Source organism: Coregonus clupeaformis, chromosome 16 (assembly GCF_020615455.1).
Source record: "Coregonus clupeaformis isolate EN_2021a chromosome 16, ASM2061545v1, whole genome shotgun sequence".
Taxonomy (NCBI): domain Eukaryota; kingdom Metazoa; phylum Chordata; class Actinopteri; order Salmoniformes; family Salmonidae; genus Coregonus; species Coregonus clupeaformis.
Window position 1 is genome coordinate 16253150 of NC_059207.1, and position 14385 is coordinate 16267534.

General features: G+C 40.8%; 1 protein-coding gene across 2 annotated transcripts in view; it reads left to right on the plus strand.

The window, feature by feature from the left end:
- The window catches only part of med27 (mediator complex subunit 27), a 94475-nt gene that overhangs the window by 45557 nt on the left and 34533 nt on the right, over positions 1–14385 (plus strand). For both annotated transcript variants that reach the window (XM_041900414.1, XM_041900415.2), the window contains exon 4: positions 3024–3117. In XM_041900414.1, coding sequence (XP_041756348.1) covers positions 3024–3117 — 94 coding nt within the window. The remainder of the gene's footprint in view (positions 1–3023; positions 3118–14385) is intronic.

The window sequence follows — 14385 nt, forward strand, 5'->3', positions numbered from 1 at the left end:
GTCAGGAATTGTGAAAAACTAAGTTTAAATGTATTTGGTTAAGGTGTATGTAAACTTCAGACTTCAACTGTATATCAATCCAGAGTCCTAGGAGGACAAACATACTGCTGTGTTATTGACATGTTGATTTTTCTATTCTCAACAAATCTTTTGGAAAATCTACACTTGAAATTATTCAACATCTGAAGCGCAGTTGAATCAATGTTTTCATGATGGTAATCAATGGTTTCCATTGTTTCCCCTATGATTTGTTTCAGCAGTGGCGGTAAAGTTGACTTTGATTCATTTCAGAAATCACTTACAGATCTTAGTGTTAAATACAAGTAAAACCAAGCTCATGCTGTTCTCTTGGTCACGAAATGTTGACCCTGAGGACCTGCGTATTTGCACTACAAATGGAGCCCAAATTGAGCTTGTTTCTCAATATAAGCACCTGGGTGTCTGGATTGATGATTAGTTGTTCTTCGTAACGCATATAGAAAATCTGATGAAGAAGCTAAGATCCAAGATTGGTTTTTTATATCGAAATAAATCATGCCTCAGTATTGAAAATAGGAGAAAGATTGTTCAAACAACACTTCTCCCTGTATTGGATTTTGGTGATATTGTTTACGTGCATGCAGCGACCTCTGTTTTGAAACCCTTGGACGCAGTCTACCATTCCGCATTACGGTTTATCACAGGGAACAATTTTAGGACTCATCATTTTAGTCTGTATTAAAATATGGGATGGACCTCTTTGTCTGTAAGAAGATAGCTGTATTCTCTTTTTTTTATTTACAAAGCAATCTTACAGAAACTCCATTCATATGTAACTTCATTAATTAAGTTAAGAATCATAAATTACCAAACCCGTTCTCAGGAATGGATAACACTAGAGATAACCTTCAGTCTCCACAGATTTAGGAAAATCTGTGTTTTTTTTCTTTTGCTCCAAATTTGTGGAACAATCTGCAGAGTTCACTGCAGTTAGATGTGCTGGTGCCACTTAGGCAGTTTAAATGATTGATTGAGGACCTCTATGTAGTTGAATGTGATTTGCTTTTATTAAATATGTTTATTTTGTTATTGTGTGTTGAATGATATTGTTTTATACACGTGTATGTTGTGTTATTATTCTGTTGTTATTGTAATGTATACAGGGCTCAATGTGACTCCCTGTTTAAATAAAGGTTAAATAAAAAATATAAATAAATAAAAAGTTAAGGGGGTAGCGGTAGGTGCCAATGGTGCGGATTTCGAGGCCACAGAGACACTATTTTGTTGGTTTAAAGAACATTTCCTGCAATTCTACATATTTTGCTATGGGGCTGAGAGAACATTTTACAGTTTTAAAGGTAGTTTCCTGCAATTCTACACATTTTGCCATGGATTATACCGTGTTCTTATGCTATCTGTGTTACTCAAATACAGTTGAAGTCGGAAGTGTACATACACCTTAGCCAAATACATTTAAACTCTGTTTTTCACAATTCCTGACATTTAATCCTAGTAAATATTCCCTGTCTTAGGTCTGTTAGGATCACCACTTTATTTTAAGAATGTGAAATGTCAGAATAATAGTAGAGAGTGATTTATTTCAGCTTTTTATTTCTTTCATCACATTCCCAGTGGGTCAGAAGTTTACGTATACTCAATTAGTGTTTGTAACTGAGTCAGGTTTGTAGGCCTCCTTGCTCGCACACGCTTTTTCAGTTCTGCCCACACGTTTTCTATAGGATTGAGGTCAGGGCTTTGTGATGGCCACTCCAATACCTTGACTTTGTTGTCCTTAAGCCATTTTGACACAACTTTGGAAGTATGCTTGGGGTCATTGTCCATTTGGAAGACCCATTTGCGACCAAGCTTTAACTTCCTGACTGATGTCTCGAGATGTTGCTTCAATATATCCACATAATTGTCCTTCCTCATGATGCCATCTATTTTTTGAAGTGCACCAGTCCCTCCTGCAGCAAAGCACCCCCACAGCATGATGCTGCCACCCCCGTGCTTCACGGTTGGGATGGTGTTCTTCGGCTTGCAAGCGCTCCCCTTTTTCCTCCAAACATAACACTTTTTCCTCCAAACATAACAATGGTCATTATGGCCAAACAGTTATATTTTTGTTGCATCAGACCAGAGGACATTTCTCCAAAAAGTACAATCTTTGTCCCCATGTGCAGTTGCAAACCGTAGTCTGGCTTTTTTATGGCGGTTTTGGAGCAGTCGCTTCTTCCTTGCTGAGCGGCCTTTCAGGTTATGTCGATATAGGACTCGTTTTACTGTGGATATAGATACTTTTGTACCTGTTTCCTCCAGCATCTTCACAAGGTCCTTTGCTGTTGTTCTGGGATTGATTTGCACTTTTCGCACCAAAGTACGTTCATCTCTAGGAGACAGAACGCGTCTCCTTCCTGAGCGGTATGACGGCTGCGTGGTCCCATGGTGTTTATACTTGCGTACTATTGTTTGTACAGATGAACGTGGTACCTTCAGGCATTTGGAAATTGCTCCCAAGGATGAACCAGACTTGTGGAGTCCAACAATTTCTTTTCTGAGGTCTTGGCTGATTTCTTTTGATTTTCCCATGATGTCAAGCAAAGAGGCACTGAGTTTGAAGGTAGGCCTTGAAATACATCCACAGGTACACCTCCAATTGACTCAAATGATGTCAATTAGCCTATCAGAAGCTTCTAAAGCCATGACATCATTTTCTGGAATTTTCCAAGCTGTTTAAAGGCACAGTCAATTTAGTGTATGTAAACGTCTGACCCACTTGAATTGTGATACAGTGAATTATAAGTGAAATAATCTGTCTGTAAACAATTGTTGGGAAAATTACTTGTGCCATGCACAAAGTAGATGTCCAAACCGACTTGCCAAAACTATAGTTTGTTAACAAGAAATGTGTGGAGTGGTTGAAAAATGAGTTTTAATGACTCCAACCTATGTGTATGTAAACTTCCGACTTCATCTGTATATAGTTTGAAACATTTTGTTATTTTTCTTCAAACCGTAAAAATGTACTCCATCTCCTCCTCCAGGTATGTGGACGACGTGATATCAAGGATCGGCAGGATGTTTCCAGACATGTCGATTGAACTCTTCCGACCTAACGGGACGTCAGCAGTACTTCTGGTAAGATTCCTCCTCACCACCGGGAATCCAACGCTCCTCTGGTCCAAAACTGCTTCTCACACATTCAACATCTGACCAATTATTTAAGTTTGGAGGGCCACTCCCAATATAAATATATAAACATGCTGACCAAGATGATATTTGCATGGTGTCAGCAATATCCACAAAAGAACACTGAAATGCAAGCTATGCACGCAGTCCTCAGTTTTTCCTGCATCGGAAAGCAGGAGGAAGGGTGCCCTGCCCAAGTGCTGCTTCCTGACCATGACTGCTGTCCAAAAATACAGAACCAAGGAGCTATTATGGTGTGTACATTCTGTGACAAGAAAACCATGATAGAGGAACACAGTTAAGTTCCTTGACTAATGATTGTCATGTACAGTACAGTGCAGTTGAAAGGGTATTGTACATCCGACTGTTCATGCAAGAGGTAGATTATAGAGAAACATCTTCAGTCCTCCTACCAACACTAGGTTCTCCCCCAGCTCTGCTTTTTCTCTGAGTTTTATTTTAACTAAATGCTTAAGGATTCAAAGAAGACTTGAAGTGTTAAATATTAATACTACCTGTAATTATTAACATGGTTCCCTGGGATGTGTGGTGGAGCTCTGCTCTACAGCTGCTTACATACTGCTGAACTACACAACTACTGTTCTTTACCGTCTCTTACCACAAAAAGGACCCAACCAGGTCGGTGCCTCTCTGACTTAGTGATGTGAGGAAAAACACTCTGTTCAATCTTGCCATTTTAATCATGACCGCCAGTTCGTCAGCTCTCTGGTGCACTTTGGCCTTCGCAAATACAACATTTCTGTGTTTTATTATGGATCCCCATTAGCTGTTGCAAAGGCTTCTCTTCCTGGGGTCCAAACAAGATTAAGGCAATTACATACAAAATAAAACAGTACATCACACAACACATTATTACACACTACTCTACCACAACATCTTTACAATACAACACATTATTACACGCTACTCTACCACAACATATCTACAATACAACGCATTATTATACACTACTCTACCACAATATATCTACAATACAACACATTATTACACGCTACTCTACCACAACATATCTACAATACAACACATTATTACACAATAATCTACCACAACATATCTGCTATACAACACATTATTGCACACTACCACAACATATATACAATACAACACGTTATTACACAGTACTATACTCTAATGACTACCTCATCTCTGTACCCCACATACAATTATCTGTAAGGTCCCTTGGTCGAGCAGTGAATTTCAAACACAGATTCAACCACAAAGACCAGGGACGTTTTCAAATGCCTCGCAAAGAAGGGCACCTATTGGTAGATGGGTAAAAAAAAAAAGCAGACATTGAATATCCCTTTGAGCATGGTGAAGTTATTAATTACTCTTTGGATGGTGTATCAATACTCCCAGTCACTACAAAGATACAGGTGTCCTTCCTAACTCAGTTGCCGGAGAGGAAGGAAAATGCTCATGGATTTCTCCATGAGGCCAATGGTTCAACAACATTGTAGTTACTCCACAATACTAACCTAATTGACAGACTGACAGGAAGGGAGCCTGTGCAGAACATGCATCCTGTTTGCAACACATTTACTAAATTAACACTGCAAAAAATGTGGCAAAGCAATTCACTTTTTGTCCTGAATACAAAGTGTTATGTTTGGGCCAAATCCAATACAACACATTACTGAGTACCAATGTTCCCAATAATATTTTGGGGCACTGATCAAATTGTAGGTCTTGTGAGCAGAAACTTGAACATTGTGAGAATTCTGTGCAACTTCAGGTACGCATTTACAGTGAACACTGAGGCTGTACCCTTACAGTTTTAGACAGTAGCCTTGTGGCCAATGTTCCCTCAAAAAATTTTCGACACTGAGGAAATTTCAGGTTTGCTGAGCTCAAACTTGAACGTTGTGTAGAGTACAGGCTGAGTCGTGCGCAATAGAACATTTTGTTTCGCTGTGTTGCGTTGAAAGTGGCTAATATTGCGTTGATTCGATCACAATTGCCACAGTATTACAGTTGATAGCATTTAACTAACAGGGAAAACTCTAGAAAGTTGAGTGAAGTTCAGTCTCGTGCTTCTCTCTGTGGGCTGACAGTTCTTCTGCGCTCTGTGTGGTGTCCCAGGGGGAGCATTTGAGCATAATGAAGGCCTACCAATAAAACCAATAGAGCAAATCCCATAACATTTTCACATGGAAATAGATGTAGATTTCTATGATATAGCCTACAGTAGCCTTTATGTGGTGTTCAGTGCAGGCCTACATTGCATGTTTTCACTTTGTCATTATGGGGTATTGTATGTAGATGGGTGAGAAAACACAACAAAATGTGGAATAAGTCAAGGGGTATGAATACTTTCTGAAGGCACTGTACTTGATGTGGAATAGAGTTCCATGTAGTCATGGCTCTATGTAGTACTGTGCGTTTCCCATAGTCTGTTCTGGACTTGGGGACTGTGTAGAGACCTCTGGTGGCATGTCTTGTGGGGTATGCATGGGTGTCTGAGCTGTGTGCTAGTCATTTAAGCAGACAGCTCGGTACTTTTAACATGTCAATACCTCTCACAAAGACAAGTAGTGATGCAGTAAATCTCTTCTCTACTTTGAGCCAGGAGCGATTGACAGGCATGTTATTGATGTTAGCTCTTCGTGTACATTTAAGGGCCAGCCGTGCTGCTCTGTTCTGGGCCAACTGTAATTTGCCTGTGCCTCTTTGTGGCACTTGAACATATGACTGGGCAGTAGTCCAGGTGTGACAAAACTAGGGCCTGTAGGACTTGTTTTGTTGATAGCGATGTCAAGAAAGCAGAGCAACGCTTTATTATGAACAGGTCTCCCCGTCTAAGCTACCTTTGCATCAATATGTTTTGACCATGACAGTTTACAATCCAGGGTTACACCAAGCAGTTTAGTCTCCTCAACTTGCTCAATTGCCACATTATTCATTACAAGATTCAGTTGAGGTTTACGGTTTAGTGAATGATTAGTCACAAATACAATGCTATTCGTTGTTTAAATATTTAGGACTAACTCATGTCTTGCCACCAATTCTAAAACTGACTGCAGCTCTTTGTAAATTCATAAGACTGCTGAACAGTTAATCAAAGGGCCTCCCGGACAATTTACATTGACCCCCTTTATTATTTCTTTAATTATCTTAATTGGTTTCCACTGACTGCCTTGCACTGGCTATATGCACTCACTAGACTCTACCCACACACTCACACATACTACACTGACACTCCAACACACACTCACACATACTACACTGACACTCCAACACACACACACACGCACGTGCATATTGACGCCACACACATACAGTTGAAGTCGGAAGTTTACATACAATTAGGTTTTTATTTTTTATTTTTTTATTTTACCTTTATTTAACTAGGCAAGTCAGTTAAGAACAAATTCTTATTTACAATGACGGCCTACACCGGCCAAACCCAGACGACGCTGGGCTAATTGTGCGCCGCCCTATGGGACTCCCAATCACGGCCGGTTGTGATACAGCCTGGAATCGAACCAGGGGGTCTGTAGTGACGCCTCAAGCACTGAGATGCAGTGCCTTAGACCGCTGCGCCACTAGGTTGGAGTCATTAAAACTCGTTTTTCAACCCCTCCACAAATGTTTGTTAACAAACCTATAGTTTTGGCAAGTCGGTTAGGACATCTATTTTGTGCATGACACAAGTCATCTTTCCAGCAATTGTTTATAGACAGATTATTTCACTTATAATTCACTGTATCACAATTCCAGTGGGTCAGACGTTTACATACACTAAGTTGACTGTGCCTTTAAACAGCTTGGAAAATTCCAGAAAATGATGTCATGGCTTTAGAAGCTTCTGATAGGCTAATTGACATCATTTGAGTCAATGGTAGGTGTACGTGTGGATGTATTTCAAGGCCTACCTTCAAACTCAGTGCCTCTTTGCTTGACATCATGGGAAAATCAAAAGAAATCAGCCAAGACCTCAGAAAAGAAATCGTTGGACTCCACAAGTCTGGTTCATCCTCGGGAGCAATTTCCAAACGCCTGAAGGTACCACGTTCATCTGTACAAACAATAGTACGCAAGTATAAACACCATGGGACCACGCAGCCGTCATACCGCTCCGGAAGGAGACGCTTTCTGTCTCCTAGAGATGAACGTACTTTGGTGCGAAAAGTGCAAATCAATCCCAGAACAACAGCAAAGGACCTTGTGAAGATGCTGGAGGAAACGGGTACAAAAGTATCTATATCAGTAAAACAAGTCCTATATATCGACATAACCTGAAAGTCCGCTCAGCAAGGAAGAAGCCATTGCTCCAAAACCGCCATAAAAAACCTCAATTACCTCAATTACCTCAACTACCTCGTACCCCTGTACATTGACTCAGTACTCCTTGTATATAGCCTCATTATTGTTTTTGTTACTATTTCCTTTTTTTATTTAGCAAATATTATTTAGCATTTCATTGTAAAGTCTACACCTGTTGTATTTGGTGCATGTAACAATACAATTTGATTGATATTTTAAGTGTTGCAGTGATGTCACTTGTTGTGGTTGATGATGTGTATAGTGTTGAGTCATCAGCATACATAGACACACAGGCTTTACAGGTCATTAGTAAAAAAAATAATTTAAAAAAAGTAAGGGGCCTAGACAGCTGGCCTGGGTAATGCCCGACTCTACCTGGATTATGTTGCAGAGGATTCCATTATAGAACACCCTCAGTGTTCTGTTAGACAGGTAACTCTCGATCCACGATATAGCAGGGAATGTAATGCCATAACACATACGTTTTTCCAGCAAAAATATAAACGCAACATGTAAAGTGTTGGACCCATGTTTCATGAGCTGAAATAAAAGATCCCAGAAATGTATTATTTTAAAAAATGTTTATAAAAGTATGCATTGTCTGTAATATAATAAACATGGCAAAAACAAATCTAGACATTAATAAATGCATTTCTATAGCTTCCAAAATATTTTGTACAATAATGTGGGAGTGCCAAGATGGAGGCGCGGTGGCTTTAAAACAGCGCCCACTGTCAGTCATCTAGTGTGTAAATAAATCATTGCTCCATCCCCACCGGCAGGGGCTCACAGATGGCCCAGTTGGCAGGCTGGCAGCCCAGCCAGATCCAGCTCAACTCCCAGCCCTGTCCTCCATAGTACACCCAGGCCTCATTACCTCACCGTCACTGGCACAGCAGAGCTCCAAAGAGCACAGCGCATTGTCATTTAAATACATGCAACCCGAATGTCGGTTTCTTGCAGATGCATTTGTTAATGGACTGTTAGTGTTGTAATAACATGTCCATCCCTTACAGTGGGTTATTGATCATTTGAACCGTTTTGTTGGTTGGAATCGATCATTTTTGCGTCGCCCATCAGAATACAATGTACTTCATTGTCAGGCGATTTTAAAGAGTGGTTAGCTTTCGAAAAGCACCGAATTTACGATTGACACAACTGAAGGTCTTACCTTTTGGGTTGGGGGTGGCGTGTCCTTGAAGGAATTTAGTGATGCTCTACTACACTTTCTACATCAGCCTTTGTTTTTCTTCATATTATATGATCCTAGAAGAGTGGTGCACTGTTTTAAAACATGACTGACAACTGACAAGCGTATGTTCTTCTAATGGATATCAATAGCATAGAGGAACAAAGTCTACCAGGCCACCATGGGTCTTGTCTGGTAACCTGTAATAGAAAATGAAAGGCCCTGCATGTGTTGTTACTCTCTCTCTCCCCCATCCACCCTCTCTCTCTCGTTCTCCCCTTCTCTCTCTCTCCCCCTTCCTCACGTTCTGTGTTTGTAAACGGCGTCAGCAGCGAGAGGGACTGCAGCGTTAATTGGGGCGGTTAATTGAGGTCAGAGGAAAGGACCAGCGCGTGTAATCCCCTCCAGTGGCAGGCAAAGGTTAAAGGCGTCCACAGGCTTCCCATTCGAAACCGTTCGGAACAGTTCGTGCATATATTATGACGACATTTTGGTATCGGGCAAGGGCTTTTTCGGCTGTTCGTGCACATAACATATTTTCTCAAGGCAAGATTAATTTCGGTAGCCGAAGTCTACGCCCCTTCGTCGGTAATTGGTCAACAGTAGGGATTCTTCAAGGAAGTGTTGTCATTCAATGATAGATGACTCGTGTTTATGGACATTTTTTCACTTGAGAAATACTACACCGAACATCTTAGTTACAGTGCCTTCAGAAAGTATTCACACCCCTTGACTTTTTCCACATTTTGTTACAGCCTGAATTAGAAATGTATTAAATTGAGATTTCCTGACACTGACCTACACAAAATAGGGCTGTCCCCAACTAAAAAAAAATCTTAGTCGACCGAGAGTCATCTGTTCTTTCGACCAATCGATTGGTCGATATTTTAAAACGTGTGTTTGAATAAAATCAACTATATGTAGGCTGCTGAGCTTGTCTGATGCTTTCAGCAATGCGATGAAAAATGAAGAAACAAAAATTACTAAAGAGGGTGCCAGAGATCAATATAGCCTAACCAGAAAGAAAAAAAACAGTTCCCTACTCCCGCTGCTGCTGGCCTTCACAGATTCTGCCGTTAAGCTCCAGAAGTTGCCGGTAATTGGCTACACCATCGGTCGGCAACGTTTTCCATTTGGAGTGCCAAGTTATCGTACCATTTCTACTGATCTGCGTGCCAGTAATGATTTTCATATACACATTTTCGTGGAACAGTTTAATTTAATTTATAATAAAGTCTTTATATCTCAAAATCGATGTCATGTGGTTAATCAAAATTATATCTAAATGAAACCCTATTACAGTTTTGAAACTGCAGTAGACTGGTATTTTGGATGCAGTAATTGCAGAATAACTGCAGTGTACTGCAGTTATACTGCACTCTAACGGCAGTTACACTGAAAAATTACTGCATAAAAAAAACTCCCCTTTGGATGCAGTATTTGCAGCATACTGCAGTTTTACTGCACTCTGACTGCAATCTTTTTTCGTAAGGGAAATTATACAAATCTAAAAGTAACTTCTGTTGCCGTTGCCAATATTTTCTACTTGCGGGCTGCAATGTTTTTAATTGTTGGCTTTATGTAGGCCCTACATAAAGCCAACAGATAAAAACATTGCATCCTGCAGGTAGAAAATATCCTGATTTTAAAATAAATATCCTATAAATCACACTGGCTACGCATGGCCTATCTGCAAGGAACTTGAAACATTGTATTAACTTGGTCTGGCGCAAAGCTCGTGCTAGCAAACTTGCAACGTTGTATAAAATATTCTGGGCCCTCAGAGTTTCCTGTGCCAGTGAGCTCCGGACAGACAGACACAGCTGTAGGCTATTTGCGCAATGGATAAGAAGTAATCAGGTAGGCCTATTTTATGTAGGCCTATATGACGTTTCCACCGGATCAGAGCATTACATTTTTTCCCCCTTTCATGCTGTGGTAATCGAAAGCGAGAGAGCTGGAAAGATTACATTGAGGATCAATGGATGTAAAAACAGACTTTGTTTATTTGCTGTTTGAGGCAAAGAAAAAATTACTTTGAGAACCTCCACAGTAATGGTGGGTTAAGACAATCAGAAATAGTATCAGATCCCCAAATGGGCACATTTATAGGCCTACATTTGCACGCAGGCCAGGTAGACTAGTACTACTTCTACAGTGAGGGGAAAAAAGTATTTGATCCCCTGCTGATTTTGTACGTTTGCCCACTGACAAAGAAATGATCAGTCTATAATTTTAATAGTAGGTTTATTTGAACAGTGAGAGACAGAATAACAACAACAAAATCTAGAAAAACGCATGTCAAAATTTTTATTAATTGATTTGCATTTTAATGAGGGAAATAAGTATTTGACCCCCTCTCAATCAGAAAGATTTCTGGCTCCCAGGTGTCTTTTATACAGGTAATGAGCTGAGATTAGGAGCACACTCTTAAAGGGAGTGCTCCTAAGCTCAGTTTGTTACCTGTATAAAAGACACCTGTCCACATAAGCAATCAATCAATCAGATTCCAAACTCTCCACCAAGGCCAAAGAGCTCTCCAAGGATGTCAGGGACAAGATTGTAGACCTACACAAGGCTGGAATGAGCTACAAGACCATCGCCAAGCAGCTTGGTGAGAAGGTGACAACAGTTGGTGCGATTATTCGCAAATGGAAGAAACACAAAATAACTGTCAATCTCCCTCGGCCTGGGGCTCCATGCAAGATCTCACCTCGTGGAGTTGCAATGATCATGAGAACGGTGAGGAATCAGCCCAGAACTACACGGGAGGATCTTGTCAATGATCTCAAGGCAGCTGGGACCATAGTCACCAAGAAAACAATTGGTAACACACTACACCATGAAGGACTGAAATCCTGCAACGCCCGCAAGGTCCCCCTGCTCAAGAAAGCACATATAATAATATGCCATTTAGCAGACGCTTTTATCCAAAGCGACTTACAGTCATGCGTGCATACATTTTTGTTTATGGGTGGTCCCGGGGATCGAACCCACTACCTTGGCATTACAAGCGCCATGCTCTACCAGCTGAGCTACAGAGGACCACATATACAGGGCCGTCTGAAGTTTGCCAATGAACATCTGAATGATTCAGAGGAGAACTGGGTGAAGGTGTTGTGGTCAGATGAGACCAAAATCGAGCTCTTTGGGATCAACTCAACTCGCCGTGTTTGGAGGAGGAGGAATGGTACCTATGACCCCAAGAACACCATCCCCACCGTCAAACATGGAGGTGGAAACATTATGCTTTGGGGGTGTTTTTCTGCTAAGGGGACAGGACAACTTCACCGCATCAAAGGGACGATGGACGGGGCCATGTACTGTCAAATCTTGGGTGAGAACCTCCTTCCCTCAGCCAGGGCATTGAAAATGGGTCGTGGATGGGTATTCCAGCATGACAATGACCCAAAACACACGGCCAAGGCAACAAAGGGGTGGCTCAAGAAGAAGCACATTAAGGTCCTGGAGTGGCCTAGCCAGTCTCCAGACCTTAATCCCATAGAAAATCTGTGGAGGGAGCTGAACGTTCGAGTTGCCAAACGTCAGCCTCGAAACCTTAATGATTTGGAGAAGATCTGCAAAGAGGAGTCGGACAAAATCCCTCCTGAGATGTGTGCAAAGCTGGTGGCCAACTACAAGAAACGTCTGACCTCTGTGATTGCCAACAAGGGTTTTGCCACCAAGTACTAAGTCATGTTTTGCAGAGGGGTCAAATACTTATTTCCCTCATTAAAATGCAAATCAATTTATAACATTTTTGACATGCGTTTTTCTAGATTTTGTTGTTGTTATTCTGTCTCTCACTGTTCAAATAAACCTACCATTCAAATTATAGACTGATCATGTCTTTGTCAGTGGTCAAACGTACAAAATCAGCAGGGGATCAAATACTTTTTTCCCTCACTGTATGTGCGTAATAAAGTGTGTGTCCTTACTCAAGATTGACAGGAGCGCTCCAAACAAAAGACAATTAATAAATTGACAACTCGTAAATGGAATGGAGAAAAAACTTTTTTCTGACAAGTGTAGCCTAGGTTGTGCGCTCTGCAAACAACGTGTCCACTCCTATAATGACAACGGTAAAACTGTAACAATAATATATTGCATTAACATAATTACCGTAACCAAACAAACATAGTAAATTACAAATGATGGGAATTTACGGTAAATGTGTTACTGGTGATACTGGTGTACCATCCCATTGGATTAATCCACTCAGACAGGTGTGAATCAGACAGGTGTCTAATGTACCATCATTAAAAAAAGGAATTTGCCACTTCTCGACTAAAAAAATGTTATGACAAGCCTAAATAAGTTCAGGAGTGAAATGTGCTTAACAAGTCACATAATAAGTTGCATGGACTTAGAGTGGGGACTTCTCTTCTTAATTTGTTTGTACAGCACTGGTGAAGGCATAAGGCCGAAACGTATGCTCCATTCCTTTTTCATTTTATTTAGCACCTTGCACTTTCACTTTTTATATTCTTTCGAGCATGTATTCAATTAATTATAATATTTTTGCATCACGGCCTCCTTGGGTTATTCCTTTTCATGGTTTTGTGTGCTAGTACCGTTTGAATTCTACAATAATAGTTTTGAGCATGATTTTTTGAATGGTATTCCAAAACATGTTTGCAATAAGACAATAAAGTAAAACTGCAAAAAACGTGGCAAAGAAATTACATTGGTCTTGAATACAAAGCATTATGATTGGGGCAAAACCAACACAACACATCACTGAGTACCACTTCATATTTTCAAGCATGGTGGTGGCTGCATCATGTTATGAGTATGCTTGTCATCGGCAAGGACTAGGGAGTTTTTTGGGATAAAAAGAAACGGAATAGAGCTAAGCACATGCAAAATCCTAGAGGGAAACCTGATTCAGTCTGCTTTCCGACAGACACTGGGAGACAAATTCACCTTTCAGCAGGACAATAAAGTAAAACACAAGGCCAAATATACACTGGAGTTGCTTACCAAGATGGCATTGAATGGTCCTGAGTGGCCTAGTTACAGTTTTGACTTAAATCGGCTTGAAAATCAATGGCAAGACTTGAAAATGGCTGTCTAGTAATGATCAACAACCAACAGGTGCAAATCTCTTTAGACTTACCCAGAACGACTCACAGCTGTAATCGCTACCAAAGGTGATTCTAACCTGTATTGACTCAGGGGTATGAATACTGCATCTTGATAGTCACGTTTGATGCTCCTAGATGTTTGTTGTTGCTTCTTTTGATACATTTGAGAGGAGCAGGGCGTGCTGTACATGGGTCTCATTAATTGAATTTTAAAGTGACCTTGTTGGGGTATCGATCTAAATTAAAAATTACAAAATCCCACATCAAGGTCGCTACAGCAGGAGTGGAACTGAACACCTGGGCCAAGGGCGATATGTAAGGGGAGCGGGGCGGGCAGGCAGCGCTCCATGTGTCGAATATTGACCGGATATCCTCTGACTGGCTTAATTCTGAGGAGGAGAGAACCAGGCGCTGAGGTCAGGACAGGGAGACCAACAAACATTGTCGTCATCAAAATATATAACCAGCCTCAGCAAGCCCTCAACAAGCAGGATCAGGTAGCTGACTGACTGGCAGCCAGGTTGGCAAATAAGTCCTGTTTTGTAGATTAAATAAGTCAGTGATCCCTCTCACACTTCTGTTTTTTTTTACCAGTTCAAAGAAGAAACAGAGATTCAATGTCAACAATTCACTCCCCCTAGTGTCACACAGCGG